Below are 16,005 nucleotides of genomic sequence, written 5' to 3'. Positions count from 1 at the left end.
ATTTAAATTTGCATTTTTGCTTGACGCTCTTCATTTTCATTAATTCACTATGAGTACCCATTACGCTATTGTTTATCGTCGGCAGGGCTCGTGCGGGGCCGGCTCGCTGCTGTGGGCGCTGCTGACAGTGGCAGCAGCGGGCAGCAGCACCGCAACCCCAGCGCCAGCGAACGCTGCCGGCACTTCCCTGCTGCTGCGGCACCTGGATAGAGGTGTCGAACAGCGAGCACCGGTCCCTCAGCAGGGAATCAACCGATCGGCAGACACTACCCGAACCGGAGTCGGCCAGTCAAGTATCCAGCACAACGGTACTGCACCGAAGGTAATTTGGAAATAGAAAAATGTGAAACAAACTAACGGTATATGGCTACTGCCTACCACCACGACCACGACTTGGTAGGTACTGTCTTGTTTCAACATGTTCTTAGTTAACTAAAAAATTACATAGCTCTTTTCCAAATTGCTGGTTAGCCGTTAAAAAGTATTGTTTTCTCTTTGACAGGTGGCCAAACAGCCGTCGGCTAATTTGGACACGTCTTCTCCGAGACAACCAGCGGGCTCTGCAGATGCCAGGGAGCTGCCGCCCTCGCCTTCGCAGCCGTCGCCATTTGTCGTGAAGCCGGCACCCAATTTGGCCGGCGTGGTTCCCCCAGTGCGATACAGAACTCCCAATCACCAACAAGCCCTTGCCAACCAGGGAGCACAGCTCCAAAGACAGCCTCCTCACTCCTCGCCTCGATTCCCTACTCTTAACCGGCCGCTGCCTGGCCCGGTAGCTCAGCCTGCCACCCCTGCGCTCCGTCAGAACCCCACGGCGTTTCCTCAGGTCCCGTTGGTAGGCACACAGGGCGCTCAGGCGCCTCCGCGTGTACCTTCGGTGCTATCCTCCAGTCACAACCCAAAGTCTGGTATCCAAAAGCCGTCTCGTCCCTCCCCGATCTCTCCTATTGCCTCGCCTCACCAGGCGTCCCCCAGCATCGGTACCGGGTTCCCACCGCTGACAGCGCCTGCACAGTCCGGCCCTGCCATCGAGGGACGATCACTGCCGGCGCAGGCCACCACCGCTCAAGAGAGGCGCGCCAACTGGCAGCCAGGTCACCCGTTTCAAGGCGTACCGCTGGAGGGAACCTACCTCGACCCAGCCCGGGAAACGACCGCAGATGAAGAGGAAGACGACGGGAAGATCGTCTACCGCCAGCGTCGACGCAAGGATGGTCGACGAGGCCGATACAACCCACGGCAAGTAAGCGAGGATAGGTACGAGGATCGGGAGGAAGCGCCGAGGAACCAGTACAGACGGCCGAAGGCGGTACAGCAGGACGAGTACAGAGAGCATGAGAAAGTTCCGCGGAAACGGTATGACGCCCCTAAGGAGACTCAGCGGGACTATTACGACGCTCCGGAGGAGGTGCAGCGGGACCGGTACAACAACTTCTACCGGAACAGCTACTCCCGCCAGCGAGTGGAGCCCATCACCGACAGCAGTGAGTTCTTCGGCGAGGAGGAGGGGCGTCACGGTGGACACGGGGGTGAACGCGGTCACCGGCACGCGCTGGGAGAGAACCACGGATACCCTCGTGACCACGCAGCGCGTCACGTCTATGGGGACGGACATCGTGCCGGTGATCCTTACAACATCCGACCGACAGATGAACAGGTGGATCGTGAGCACGCCAGGGAGCAGGAGCACGATCACTACTACAGCCAACAGAGGTTCGACGACGAGTACGATGATGAGCGGGATGAGGGCCGACGCGGCAAGAGGAGGCGCCAGAAGCAGCGCCGACACAGGGGTTACGGGCTGGAGCGAGGTGGTCCCGCAGAGCGACCGAGGTACGCTGAATACGACCGACAGCAGGACACCGAGAAAGATGTGAGGAACGAGGGTAGCAGGTACAATAGAGCCCGGCAGGCGGGGAGACAGCAGCCTCCTCGACCTGATGAGGACTACAGCGACTACCCAGCGGACTATCCTGCGGACTATCCGGCCGAATACCAGGAAGACTATGACGGAGACTACTCGGACGACTACGACCGAGATTATACAGCCGACTACCCCGACTCAGAGGAGGCTCGCTTTCCTGTGTCGGAAGACCGTCGCCGGTACCCGCTAGAAAGACGACGACCTTCCCTCAACACTGTCACTACGCGTCGCGCGTATGCTCCGGAGAACTACACTCCGGAAAAATACACTCCGGAAAGCTACACTCCTACCCGGCGAAGCTCCTTTCGAGGGATTCCTTACGCAGTCGAGAACTACGACAGCACTGCCGACGTTCGGAGAGAGCCGGCGACCGAGATTCGTCCGGAGCGGGCGGCCGACGAAACCTTGAAAGGACCCGAGCGTCAGGAGAAAGCTGTCGTCCATCGCAGGTGGGCCAGATCTGTCCCTTCCCAGCAGCTAAGTGAACTGCTTAGTGTCAATCACACTGCAGCGCTTAGGGATCTGATCCGTGTCATGGAGACGGTTCGCAGCTCAGATGTGAGCTCACAGAGTCCGGTAAAGCTCGATCAAGAATCAGAGCCTGGGGCGGAGGAAACTGCCGTCTCAGTTAGTCGCGATGCAGAAAATCCTCTCGAAGAAGAATATCCGGATGAACACGAGGAGCTACCCAACGAGATGGGATCCGGCATTGCGTCCAGTGGCAAGTCAGAAAAAGAGTCTAGCCATAACCCAGACGTATCACTAGACGGAAGTATCGGTACCAACCATGAAAGTGAGAATCAAACAGCACCTCACATCGACGAGACGCAAGTACGTGACTCCCGGCCCAACACAGAGACCTTCAGTGGTGACCACTGGCACGTGCAATGGGAAAGTCTGAAGCACAACGTTCCTGCCTTCCGCCGTGGGCTGAACAGTGTATCTAGCCCGACTTCCGTCAAACGCCATCTATACAGCAACACTCTTGAACAAGTGGCCAACCATGTTGAGCGTGATGGCCAATCATCCTCACCAGCTGCGGAACGAACGTTGAGCGTCTCTGCCTCGGAGCGATCAACGCCTACACGGGCAGCTTATTTCGACGAGCCCCTGCAGAGACAACAGCGGCATGTGGCCTCTTCTGTCAGTGACCGCCCGGCACAGATCGCAGTCAGCGAGCGAAGGAGCAGCGATGCTCCCGGAGCTCTGAGGGAAATCGAGCCAGTTCAGACCAACAAACTTCACAGCGAGTTCGATCAGCTCGACGGTCGCCAGAGACTGCAGCGTCTCACCGGCGCATCGGGTGACGACGAAGTACCTGGAGGATACCGCGATTCGCTGGGCAGTCGTCGGCCCGGAGGCGTACCCGACGGACATTATGACGACGAAAACCAGTACCACGACAACGACCCAAAGAGGGACGAAAACCGTGATCGGTACCCGACCAATGATCGACGCCCGGCCGAGACTCCAAACTACGACATTATTACACCCAACGAGCTTGCCAGTGATGTCACAAGTTATGAGAAGCCCCGCCGATACCGACGGCCTGAGGGAGACACGAAATATGATGACCGTCGCCAGGAAAATAATGAAAGAGATACGGGCTACCGTTCCGATGGAGACAAGGAGCAGAACAATGTTCCCTACCACCAGCGTCCCCAGCACGGGCAGTTTTATGAAGGCGGCAGACGATATGAAGACGAAGAAAGACATCCCTATAGACGTTACCCGGAAGGAGGCACACGTTATTCCGACTCCAACAAGGCCGACAGTGGTTACCAGGCGAATGAAGAAAAACCGTCCGCGTACCGCAGGCCTTCAGGAGACCCCAGTTACTATGGCGATGAAAGAAGACCGTCAGAAAGCCCCAGTTACTATGGCGATGAGAGGAGGCCGACGGATGCCACCGGCTACCGCCATGACGACAGACCACCTCATTCCACTCGTTATTATGACAGTAGGAGGCCTTTAGACCACGCTTACCATGGGGACGAAAGAAGACCGTCGAACGACAACGTCTATCGCGGAGATGGGAGGAGGCCGTCTGATGATGGCCGTTACTATAGTGACGAGCGGAGGCCATCTGATGACGGTGGTTACCATGGTGATGAAAGGAGGCCATCAAAGGACAGTGAATATCGTGGAGACGAAAGGAGGCCATCGGATGACGGCAGTTACCATAGTGACGATCGAAGGCCTTCTGATGATTCTAGTTACCATGGTGACCAGCGGAGGCCGCCAGCTGACGCTAGTTACCATGGTGATGAGCGGAGGCCGCCAGCTGAAGGCAGTTACTATGGAGACGAGCGGAGGCCGCCAGCTGACGATGGTTATCATGGTGATGAGCGGAGGCCATCTGAAGACGACGGAGGACGACGATACCTGCACGACGAGCCGGAAGAACGCCCCCAATATTACAGAGAACCCGACTCGCGCTACCCGAACTCGGCAGAGGATACCGGTGATGGAGGCTACTACAAGACACCCCATCCTGAAGAGGTAGAGCAGCAGCGACTCTACCGACGACCAGATGAGCAAGGTTAGTGGAGGGGTGAAAGGATGAGCTCCGATCCACATTAAACCGCACTTTACATACGTTTCTAGTAATGTCATTTTCAACCACCTTCCCAAGGTCCGAAGACCTAGATGTTGGATGCTTAGTCCTAGTGCCTAACTGCATTTTTATAAGAAAAAAAAAAACACTCATAAAACGAAATTGAAATGTTATGACCAGCTTCCTATGAATATCGACTAAAAAGTCACAATTCACGTTCACTCGACTCAGCTCCAACCTAAGCCTCCCGATTGTCGTCATAAGCTACACATGTTTCCCACAGGCCAATATTCAGCTGACGGTGGCCGGGACGAGAACGAGAGCGAGGACTATCCTCAGGATGGCAGCCAACAGTCGGGCACCCAGGAAACGGAGGAGGACTTATACAGCGGTCCTAACCAGGGCTATTACGACAACGGGGCACCCGGCTACTATGGTAACGACGGACCTGGCTTCACCCGTAACCAAGGCGACGATGGACCCGTCTACAACCGTAACCCTGGAAACGATGGACCTGACTACAGCCGAAATCAAGGAGATGACAGACGATACAACACGGATAGAACCGGAGACAGAACGTCTCATGGGTAAGAAATAAGAAATGAACGTGATTTGTGGCTAAAGTAGCGGTACTTATGTCAACGATGAAACGTTTTAACATTCGAAGCATATCACAGCTTCCAGTACCATGTCTGGTTAACGCTTCTACACTTTGTTCGTATTTGTACCGTTTCTAAGCCGCTATGTGTGACTGGCGCACACAGACCTTTGCCCACAGACCCACAACCTCCCTGACCTTTGCCCTCAGAGCGACCTCGTCACCTGTCCGTGCTAAAGTCCCCGAGCCGGACCAGAGCGAGGCAGACCGCCAGGTGAGCAGCTTCATCAGCCAGATGTTCAAGGAGTACGACCCGTTCCGACGCTCGGAGCAGGCCGTCTGAGGGCAAGACGATCACTCTCTGTGAGCTCGGCTAAAGCGGCACCGACGATCCGCACCGATACCGACGATACCGACCGATAAGTCGCGCCGCCTGCAGATGCTGTTTGTTGACAGTGGAGCCCGTGTGGTGTCGGGGCCGTCGCCCTACGATCGGGTAGCCGGGGGGAAGGGGGGCTCGCACTCCGACCAACAGGCGGTGAATCCGGTGTGGGACCTATCTGTGCAAGAGCGCTGTATGTCATATGAGACAATGTAAGGCTTACCTGCGTGCCTTCGCATAGGCTTTCATCGGGAATATGGCAGCTAGACCCAAAGATATTATATGATCGTTATTGTATCCTTGCCAGCACTGGTCATTGGTGCACAGTGGCACTATTTGTTTATGGTACATGAGTGAGTTGTTTTATGTTGTCTGTTACACATCCTACGTATATGATATATACTCACAATAGTTGAATCGGACTATGCTTATGTTACTATGTAGCTGTTCAACGATTTAAATTAACTGATGCCTTCACGCCCACCAACCTATCAGTTAGATGGGTTATTTTCCCGAATAATTCCACGAAGTAAATAATTTCTATTTTCGAGGGAGGGGGGTCAGTTCAACCGACTCCATACACGTTAGATGCTGAAAACGCCGTACATAGGCGAGGGCTAATATCCTGAGACAACGGAGCTCAAAAACTCAAAACAAACCTCTCGATTGCAACATTGATATCACACAAAAATACATTGGCACATTTAACTCTAAAGCTTAACTTGTTTTGTACCAAGCCTTAATATCTCATGGGCATTTTATGAAGCTTCCGTCGTCTGTGCTTTGCCATATTTTAGCCGAATGTCTGCTTTCATTTTGAGCACTTTTCATCACTGACCTTGCCCTATGACCTTCATCACTGACGAATCTTTGCTTCCTTTGGACGAACTATAACATATCAAACATTGTATATGTTACAGGGAGTATGCGATTTCAGTTAGTTTGCAACGACCCTAGGGTGGTTGTAACCTCCCTGAACGATCAGTTTGTTTGCAACGACCCTAGGGACGTTACAAAATAACTGCTCGTTCCGGGACGTTGTAACGAAACTAGGGTCGTTGCAACCTCCCTAGTTAGTATGCAACGAACCTAGGGTTGTTACAAAATAACTAGGGAGTTTAAGAATTCATCGAGTCTCATTTCACATGAGGGCCGTCAGCAATCTTGTCCATTGAAAATCTTGTTCAATCTAGTTCATTTAAAAAGAAAAGAAGAACAAAATTTGAACATTCAGCTCAGGAGTATTTCACGACGGCCATCTAGTACACATTTTGTGCAGATTAGATGCACATTTGGTGCAGATTTGTTCAAATTAGATGGGCATTTGCCAGGAAGCCCTTCGTAAAAACGGTTATTATCCGCTCGTTTCCAGTCTTTTTGTGATTGTTAACGTTCAAACATGTGAAATGATGATGGTCCCATGCATTATAGTGGGTGTCAAGGTCACGTGAAGGTCAGGTCAAGGTCATTGACCTTTGATGACCTTAGTTCACTTCTTCTGGGTTCATATATTCTTTAGGCTAGTTTTTGGAGCTGATTTCGAATTTAGCACCCATTTGAACATTTAAGAAGTAATTTTGGCGCCTTCGTACCATGTCACGAGGCTGTCAGTGGTGGTTGACACCTACTATGGACAGCTAGCAAGACGCCTACTGGTTGACCTGACCTGACCTGACCCGACCTGACCCAAAAACATCAAGACATCATCGGTGATCAAAGCTAACATGAAATTCGTGATCAGCGCACCGAAAAACATCGTAACAAGCTAACTCTCCAAAGCTTTAACAGGTCCCGATTTTCCCGACTTCTGAGTCACTGACCTGACCTGGAAAGTCAACCAATAACCTAGCCCCGCCATGTGCGTTTGCAGCTAGCAAAACACCAATAAGGGCGAGAGTTAACCCTCGCCCGCACATGCCATTTTCCCATCCTAGAACGCACATGGGGGGGGGGGGGGTTGCCAACCCTCCCCCGCGCCATTTCGTTCCTGTTGAAGATAGAGCTTCGCGGTAAAGACCAAAAAGATTCTTTGGGAAGAAACGAATCCAATGATACCCAGTTTTACCTTCTCAGGTCAGTCATTGACCTTCCAGGTCAGGTCAAACTAAAAAAATGTTGCTGTTTTGGGTCACCGTTGGATATCAAGTGCGCTGCTTATCATATAGCGATGACGATGCCGTTTTCTGGTGCCCAGCTAGCTAGAACCTCTTTGTCACACTACCCGACCAGATTTTTGCTGCTGAGGTCATTTCAGGTCAAGTTAGGTCGAGGTCAATGATATGTGTTTGTATGTCTGTGTGTGTCTGTGTGTATAATGATGTGTGCACCGATTGTTTGTGTTCCTATTACATGAAATTATGATCTGAGAACCTTTCACCAAGAATGCAGTCAAAAAACTTCACGAAAAGTAAATTCAGCTTGCCTAAAATGCAATTATTTTAGATGACCTAGGTTGACCTTAACCCTGACCTTGACATCTGTACATCGTCGAACAACATGTTCCATGATAGGTGGGAGGTAAGACTGGCAAAAAAGGCCGAAATCAAGGTGTCAAAAGCTCACAAGGCCCATAGCCAACGCAAGATGTTGAGAATTGGCCATTTGGGTCATGACATGACCTGAAAAACAAGGTCATATCTCCGAAACCAAAAACCACAAAAACTTGAATTTATTCGTGAACATCTAGAAAGGATAGAGGAGCAGCTATACCAAACATCAGGCTTCTAGCTCTAAAAATGTTGAGTGCAGAGCAGAAAGACTACCTTGGGGAGTGGCAACCCCCCCCCCATGTGCCCCCTGTGAAACGAGACTCGATGATTTCTTAAACTCCCTGGTTATTTTGTAACAACCCTAGGTTCGTTGCATACTAACTAGGGAGGTTGCAACGACCCTAGTTTCGTTACAACGTCCCGGAACGAGCAGTTATTTTGTAACGTCCCTAGGGTCGTTGCAAACAAACTGATCGTTCAGGGAGGTTACAACCACCCTAGGGTCGTTGCAAACTAACTGAAATCGCATACTCCCTGTAACATATACATATAAGTTGCAACTTTGGTTCCCATTGACGTAACTTACGCAATACCTATCGATAGCACTGTAATTAACATTATACACGGATCACAGCCACATGGCACAAAACCATAGCCTCGTCTACGCCCTGACATTCTCCATGAACCACTGCACGCGGTCGGCGCTCTTCAGCACACGCGGCATCTTGAACTGGGCCGCCGAGACGGCCGTGGTCTTCACCAGGTGGTCCTGGAAGCGGGCGAACGTGCCGGCCGGCATCTGGTACACGGCCATCTCGCCCAGCCGGCCTGTGCTCCGGAACACGCGGTACTCCTCGCACTGCTCCTGAAGTGTCCGGTCCACCTGTGGAAGATAGATGAGTCGACAGAAATCATCGGCCGTTTGCGCGTTGTCGTCAGAATGCATACCTACATACTGGGAACGACGCGAACAGAGCTGCTACCTATGTAAAGCAATTTATTTTCTGAAATTTCCCTCCTCCGTTTGCATATCGTAATGAAGTATGCTTTTTCGCAAAAGTATAAGCACTATACAATTCTACATACATGTAGATAGCAAAAGACATTCAGGGTAGGGGAGAGTGGGGTGGGTTGTATCAGTTTTTACTCCGAGGCCCATAACCTCGTAACTATCCGTGATAAACTCATTATTTCCATACTATCTCCTTCCTTGATTCTTCTGCTTTTTTGTGCAAAGTAACTTTTCCGCTACCTCTACCAGTTTTTCTTCTACGGTCTGCCGAATAGAACGATGTTTTTGATACAACTTGCCCCATGGCTTGGGTGAGTTGTATCACATGGTGGGGTAATTTGTATCACTAGATATTTCACGTTTCAGGGAGTGTGCTTGCTACTGGTTTTGAGCATAACAACAACATTAAACGGGGTTAATACAATGTATATGCTCAAAGGCTTCACTTTTATTAGACCAAACTTAGGTCAATGTAATCCGAACGAAACATCGAAACGAACGAAACATCAACAGACTAGACGTAAAAGTGGCCCGTTAAGAGCAAAGAAGCCAACACACTGTGCCGAAATGGAACAAGTATTGACTAGCTACCTACAAACGCGAGCCAGAGCTTAGCTTTCGCGATCAAAAGCAACATACCCATACATGCATACATACATTCATGTTACAACATACCCCACCCGGCTCTGATACAACATGTACCTCGCCGCCATCTTGGAAGAAACATCCTCGTGCTCAAAAACAGCGGACAGCTGGATAAATCCATTTTCACTCACGCAGCCTTAGAACCTACCCTCACCACCGCTACGGAGATCTTTCAAATTCGTGCACATCTAAATGCCCAAAACACACATTTTCTTGCAACGTATTTTTTTAGAATGGCATTAAAAAAACATAAAATCGGCCCTCACCTCGAGACGCGTCCACCCAGCCACATGACAGAACAGGGAAAGATGGCGCCCGGAAAACCTCGTCGGCTGGTCGTGTCACGAGCGTCATCTATTGGATAAGTTTGGCACAATTCGCCCTGATACAACTTGGACATGATACAACTCACCCCGCTCTCCCCTAAGTAAGCAGCACTTTCTCAATTCGTCAGTATGTCAAATATCTGCACATGAGCATTGTCACACACAGCTGCACTGCGCTACACTGATCGGACAGGACTCTGACTCTGACTCACCAGCACCACCTGCTCCGCTGTCAGTGGTTCCCCCTCCAGCTCGAGGAACAGCAGGTACCGGCGACTGAGCTCGTGCTGGTCAGCCGGTCCCAACTGACTGCTAGCCACCGTGTAGTCCTTCAGGGTGGACGGCCAGCGCTTAGCCGCGTCCTCCAGCGCGCGAAAGAACACATCCTCGATCATTTTCTCGCCACAGACGTTCAGAAGTTGACCTGACCTGGCAGTGGAGCACGGCAAAAAAAAAACATTTCTGTTATGACGTTATTTGATATCGGTGGTTATTCGGGAAAAATGCATCGTCTTACCGCTTAGTGCTTGTATGTATGAAGACATCAAAATGCGTTCATATGTATGTAGGCAATGAAACTTTCTGTATGCATATGAACAAGCTATGAAGCGACTCATAAAAGGTTATTTATAGTTGTCATATGAATTGACCACTTTTGCATCTTTATCTTAGCAATTCGTAGGTGCTTGGATGCTTGGCATAGGCAATAGGCAATGCCGAGATATTTCACCCGACTCAATCGACCTCAGGGGCACCAACGACTCAACTTTATTTGTTTTGTTGGGTTAAGTCTAATTAGACTCCTTCGGTCTAATAAGACCATTCCAGAGCAGGAAGGATGATAGGAATTATGGGGAGACATTGATCTGGGCGGGCATCTTGGTGAGTCGTCGGCTGGGTGACCCATCCAGGCCATCCATGCATCCGCCCGACACTCACCACACCCGGCTACGGGCGTGCTCCTATGGGAGCTTCCCGTATGGGATATAAGCTGCCCGTCCAGCCCGGAACAGGGGGTTGAAGTGCAGTGTAGAGAAGGATTTGATTATCCTGAGGATGGAAACGATACCAACGCTGGACGACTCGACCGAATCGTACCCAGACATATGTATAAGACCTCGTGTGCCGCTCACCTGTAGAGGAACTCCACTTGCGGCGCCTGCTGGTAGAACCCCGCCACCCTGACGACGTCGCCTAGACGGTAGCGGAACAGCCCAGACGGGTTCGTGATGAACATCTCGTACTCCTTTCCGACCTCCAGCTGGTGGCCGAGCAGCAGGTCCTGCGGCCGGATGTCTGCCAGCTCGGGGATGTGGTCTCCCACGATCGGCAGAAACTCGTAGTACACCGCGTCAGGGATGAGCGTGTAACGCGGTGGTCCGGGTCGGGTCAGCTCGAGATTGGCGCCCAGAAAACCCTCGGAGGCCATCAGCGAGAAGCTGAAGACGGGAATGTTGGGACCCAGCACGGCTCGGGCCTCTTTGTAGTACATGGCGTTCGTGTTTCCCGACCAGATGCCGCTGATACGGGTCACTTTCGGCCAGACTCTCTGAATCAGGCCGTCGAAACCTTTGGCGAATTCCTTCTCAAGCTCTGCTGCTCTTTCGGGCATCGGAGAAAGGTGGGCGTTGATTTCGGAGCGAAGTTTTTCATCGATGTCTAGATCCTCTTTGATCTGTCCTCTGCGTATATCTTCAACGAGGCTCTTCTGGTTCATCTTAATGCCACGAATCAGAGTCAGAAACTGGAAGATGTATCCGTTCCGGATCATAGAGATGTGCTTGTCCCGAAGGCCGAACAAAGCGTGGATGTAGTTACACACAGACTCGTTCTTCATTGGCAGACTAAGTGGCGGCGTTGTTGTCAGCAGCGTGGTCATCTCATTTAGCTTGGAGTAGATAACACTGGAGACGACACCCACCTTGTGACCGGCCTTAGTTGGCTTGTGAACGAGGGGACTGTTTTTTACGGTCAACATCCTCGTCAGGTCCCACGGGAACCGCTCACGAAGGGCCCACTGATAGGCGCCGAACAGGACCTGATCCTGAAGACTCTTCGCCCCCTCAACTGTTACCGGTATCAATTTGTTCTTGCCCGTCGTTCCGGAGGACGCCGAGAACAAAACTAGCTCGTCCTCATCGCCGAGAAATGCGTTCTTTTCTCCATTCGCCATGCGGTTTATGTACTCTTCAACTTTTGAGAAGTCACACACAGGGAAGTTGCGTCGAAATTCGTCGACGGTTTTGTAGGAGGGGAGATGATAATCTCGTCCGAAGGCTGTGTTTTTGCAGCGCCGTATCCTCTCCAGAAGGAACTCGGACTGCGCCTGTAAGTTACACCACATTGTGTTACTTGGTGTTTTAGAGGAAACAGCTCAGCTTACCAAATACTTACGGGAGCTGAACTGTCCACATTGTAATCGATATAACCGATATAAACGTTACTGTATTCGGTCACTATGATATCGCTTGACAATTGATATTTGTTTGCGATAAAGTTATTGTTGCATGACTGACTGGAATCATTTGTGTCGAGCTCGGAGCTCAGGCACCGCAATGAAAGCCGTGCATTCGGGAAAATATGCTTCACTTTGCGTGAGTTGCTGGTCATCATTGACGATGTGTTTTACTTTCATCAAGAAACGCCCTACCCCGAACGCACAAACATACTCTTATATTATGTATCGGTTGTCATTACGTTATTATGAGCCTTCTATAACCCGCGCCCCACTAGGGGGGGAGGGGCTATAGCCCCCTCCCGTTTTTCTGCAATAAGTTCTAAACTGCTTGAGGTATCGCCGCCAAACTTTCAGTACCTTCGGCTGCATCAATTTGACACCTTGTGTCAAAATTCGGACTTCGTACCTATCATAGGTCGGCCGGAAATGGCGTCAGAGTGACGTCATGTTTGGCCGATTTCGACGCAAAACATTGAAGCACGGCAATCGCTCCCAAAAGCTCAGTTTTTTAGCTAGATCCAATTTCTTTGCATGAGAGGACTCAGAATGGACTGCGCTATCAAACTGTTATCTCGAATTTTCAAAATTTTGAAAATTTTGAAAATAATATTGTTGCAGACGTTCTTCAACTTGACTCTAACTTGACGAATGTCGTTCTAAACCCGTCTCAGACATCGGTTCATTGGTAAACATGACACGCTGAATCGGAAAATTCCACCATGGGTGCTTTGCACCCTCTGTGTGCCCGTCAGGTCATCTTAGGTCGTGAAATGTCTTCATCAGTGTTTGTTTACTACAACTTTTGACAGTGAGGTGCTAGAGCGGTGAAAACACGTCAGATGTGTTCAGCTCAACGATACGGATCGACTGATATGCAGCACGACCCCTTCCGGTCAGGTCATGTCCTTGACCTAAGGTCAAATTTTCAACATGACCTTTAAAGGTCAAATTACAGTTCAATTGACGCGTCTTGACGAGAGGAACACGTTGCTGGCTAAAGTTTATTCGAGGCTCTCTTAGATCAAAAGTTACTACCGAAAAAAAAAAACATTTTTTCGTGACAACGGGCTATTTCTAGGGGTTTTGCCGTCTGGAGGCTAACACATTAACCTGAGGTCAAATCTGAGGATACGGTGGCAAAAGAGCTATCGATGCGCTTTTCCGCGGCACTGTAGCTCTATTAGCCCTCGCCCTGGCAGGGCATTTTTCATAACACGGCCTGGCAGGGGGGGGGGGGGGGTCGATGCGACCCCCCCCCCCTCGCGATTGGCTCCTATGGCACCTAGAAACATCAAATTTGGTAGGTAGGTGGGCCCCCTGGAGTTCTCGCCCCTGTGCAAATTTGGTTGCTCTAGGTCAATATTTAGGGGGTTTTGGGGGGTATAAATGTAAAAATTTCGCTAAAAACAGGTCAAATGTTTTTCGCTTATAACTTTTGATCTAATTAAGATAAAGCAAAAAGAAAAGCACCAGTGAACTCAGCACGTCAAGGCGCGTCGAATGATATACTTTTTAGCTTGCTTAAGTGTACTTAAAGTTTTTCTTAAATTTTAAGTAAACTTAGATTAATAAATTAAGTTCAAGTTAACCAAATTGCGTCATATCGTACATCATTCGATTCGGCTGATCACCAGGAACACAATGATACCATTTTTTAAGCTCTAGCGTCATTATGTGCCAAGTTATTGGCAAAAATGTCATTTGACCTCAGTTGACCTCATTTGACCTGACCCATGGATAAGTACACCAAACAAAGAAGCACCAAGTGACCTGCTGTTAAGTACTGTGGTTTCAAAGCACAAAAATGATAGAACGAAGCGGATATCTCCATTATTTTCCGAATTTAGTATTTTCCCATAGGCTTAACATTACGACGTAATGACCTCTAACTGACCTCAGGTCAGTGACCTCAAAAATCCCGAACTATATGCTATACAACTCGGTGAACTTAGCACATCCTGAAAGTTTGAAGGAAATCAGTGAAAAACTGTGAGTTGGACAGGTGCAAAAAGAAAATTGAAATTTGACCATGACCTTGTACCGGTTTTTCTGACCTGGTGACCTGACCCAAGGTCACCCGGACCTGAAATTTTCAGGTCATATGTAAAAAGGTTGCCCCATAGGCTGTGCCAAATTTGGCGGCGCTGCGCGCCGCCGTTTTTACGCTATCTTCGAAAAACCTTAGGGGGGGGTCGCATCGACCCCCCCCCCCCCTGCCAGAGCGAGGGTTAGTTCCCGAGTTAGCCGTCCGGTGTTTCAAAATTGTTGAAATCGACAAAATTTAAAATTTGATGACCTCTGGTGACATGACCTTTGACCTGACCTTAAAAATTGCTGAAGTGCTTCCGCCATTATTTTTTATGCTCTTTCGAATGCCGCTTCCAGCGTGGAGGGGGGCGTAAAAACACCCCCTCCCCCATCTCTCCGCGGAAAGTTCAGGCCACCAGCACGGCGCGGGCTTATGCTACTGATAGGTAAAACCATAGATAACATGAATGAATAACCATACCGTAAATAACATGATTCATGTTATCTATGGTAAAACGAAAAGGCAGAATGACATCTTCGCCTCTCCCCACCTTTTCAAATTGACGAACATCTCTTTCAAACTTGCGATGCAGCCGGTACGTTTTGATATCGCCAAGCTTGAGTAAAACGTACAATTTAAGTAGCTGTGTCCAGGTCAGTGCCTTGGAATATCCTCGTCGCTGTATGTCCAGTAGTGCCAGAGGAAGCGCGGTACTCAGCGCTGAAGTGAAAAAAAAAATGTTAGCATCGCCTATCTGATTCAAACATTTCGAATAGAAGCTGGCTTCTTGTTATATGTTTCTTTTATCCATAAAAGTATGTTAAACGGAGCATCATGCATTTACCACCAGTGACTACTGACTGCATATACATAGCACGCACTGCCTTCAAAACGAAATAAAAGTCGCACTAGCTCGGCACAACACTCAGAAATGCTAGAGCTGTATCAATTATTCATTTCATAGACATCTAATATTCATGAAAGATCTCTACATCTATCGATCGATAATCGATAATCTCTATCGATTAATCTTACCAGCGACGAAACCCCATAGCAGAATGGAGCAGAGTGCGCACAGGTCCATAGCCGGCCACCGAAGCTGCACCTCTGGGAGTTTCCGATCACAGTGAGCGCCGCGGGCCGACTGAGCCCGCGACAAACTGCGCCTGTCTCAATGATTGTCCATCATTTTCCGATAACTGGAGAGGCAGGCGGACTCTCCACGCTGTGCCGATAACCGAGCGACAGCCGGACTCCCCATATGCTCAGATAGCAGACGGACAGATCAGAGGCTAAAGGCTGTAGACGACGGGAAGTAGGATAGAGCGTCCAAATCTGCAGCCCGTCTTCTCGGTGAAGAGGGGAGGGCCGGTAAGATGGGAGGTTCGACTGATATTATTTCAGCCATGTTGTTATGATACGAGCTATGATGATCAGCAAAATTTGAGATATCTGCTTAGTGCATCATGTAGATGAAGATGTATATCATAAGCAGATGTATATCTGCTTGTATTTGTATTTGTATTTGTATTTGACAATAGCAGACACTCTACAGCAACGCGTAGCTTTTACGTGTCCTTAGTCA

General features: G+C 49.8%; 2 protein-coding genes across 4 annotated transcripts; one reads left to right on the top strand and one right to left on the bottom strand.

Moving 5' to 3' along the window:
- The first annotated feature begins 363 nt into the window (after positions 1-363).
- Positions 364-5,878, top strand: LOC122372568 (zinc finger CCCH domain-containing protein 13-like). Its single transcript, XM_043349925.1, has 4 exons — positions 364-396; positions 503-4,466; positions 4,765-5,068; positions 5,290-5,878. The coding sequence occupies exons 1-4, from the start codon at positions 364-366 to the stop codon at positions 5,420-5,422; spliced, it is 4,434 nt and encodes a 1,477-aa protein (XP_043205860.1). The 3' UTR covers positions 5,423-5,878.
- Positions 5,879-6,125: 247 nt separating this feature from the next.
- LOC122372574 (probable indole-3-acetic acid-amido synthetase GH3.9) lies at positions 6,126-15,580 on the bottom strand. 3 transcript variants are annotated; one of them, XR_006254891.1, is made up of 6 exons: positions 15,456-15,574; positions 14,971-15,140; positions 11,067-12,259; positions 10,146-10,362; positions 8,496-8,833; positions 6,126-6,372 (listed from the first exon to the last, which is right to left on the bottom strand). XR_006254891.1 is itself a non-coding variant. In XM_043349939.1 (5 exons), exons 1-5 carry the CDS (start codon positions 15,502-15,504, stop codon positions 8,612-8,614), a joined length of 1,851 nt encoding a protein of 616 aa, XP_043205874.1. In that variant the 5' UTR covers positions 15,505-15,580; the 3' UTR covers positions 8,115-8,611. The 3 variants fall into 3 exon arrangements, 2 of the variants coding, with proteins under 2 accessions (XP_043205874.1, XP_043205875.1); XM_043349939.1 differs by lacking the exon at positions 6,126-6,372 and having other exon boundaries at positions 8,115-8,833; positions 15,456-15,580; XM_043349940.1 differs by lacking the exons at positions 6,126-6,372; positions 14,971-15,140 and having other exon boundaries at positions 8,115-8,833.
- Between the last annotated feature and the right edge of the window lie 425 nt (positions 15,581-16,005).

The sequence above is a fragment of the Amphibalanus amphitrite genome, unplaced genomic scaffold, assembly GCF_019059575.1.
Source record: "Amphibalanus amphitrite isolate SeventyFive unplaced genomic scaffold, NRLGWU_Aamphi_draft 001374F_arrow, whole genome shotgun sequence".
NCBI lineage: Eukaryota > Metazoa > Arthropoda > Thecostraca > Balanomorpha > Balanidae > Amphibalanus > Amphibalanus amphitrite.
This window is presented reverse-complemented; position numbering and strand designations above follow the sequence as displayed.

What these genes read in the sequence shown, in the direction of transcription:
- LOC122372568 (XM_043349925.1), top strand. Translation starts at nt 364, where the DNA reads ATGGCTACTGCCTACCACCACGACCACGACTTG. An exon ending in ACCACCACGACCACGACTTG is followed by an intron (nt 397 to 502) that starts GTAGGTACTGTC and finishes TCTCTTTGACAG; the next exon opens with GTGGCCAAACAGCCGTCGGC. An exon ending in CCGACGACCAGATGAGCAAG is followed by an intron (nt 4,467 to 4,764) that starts GTTAGTGGAGGG and finishes TGTTTCCCACAG; the next exon opens with GCCAATATTCAGCTGACGGT.
- LOC122372574 (XM_043349939.1), bottom strand. Translation starts at nt 15,504, where the DNA reads ATGGACCTGTGCGCACTCTGCTCCATTCTGCTATGGGGTTTCGTCGCT. An exon ending in ATGTTCGTCAATTTGAAAAG is followed by an intron (nt 12,260 to 14,970) that starts GTGGGGAGAGGC and finishes TGTAACTTACAG; the next exon opens with GCGCAGTCCGAGTTCCTTCT. An exon ending in CAAGTGGAGTTCCTCTACAG is followed by an intron (nt 10,363 to 11,066) that starts GTGAGCGGCACA and finishes CTCCACTGCCAG; the next exon opens with GTCAGGTCAACTTCTGAACG.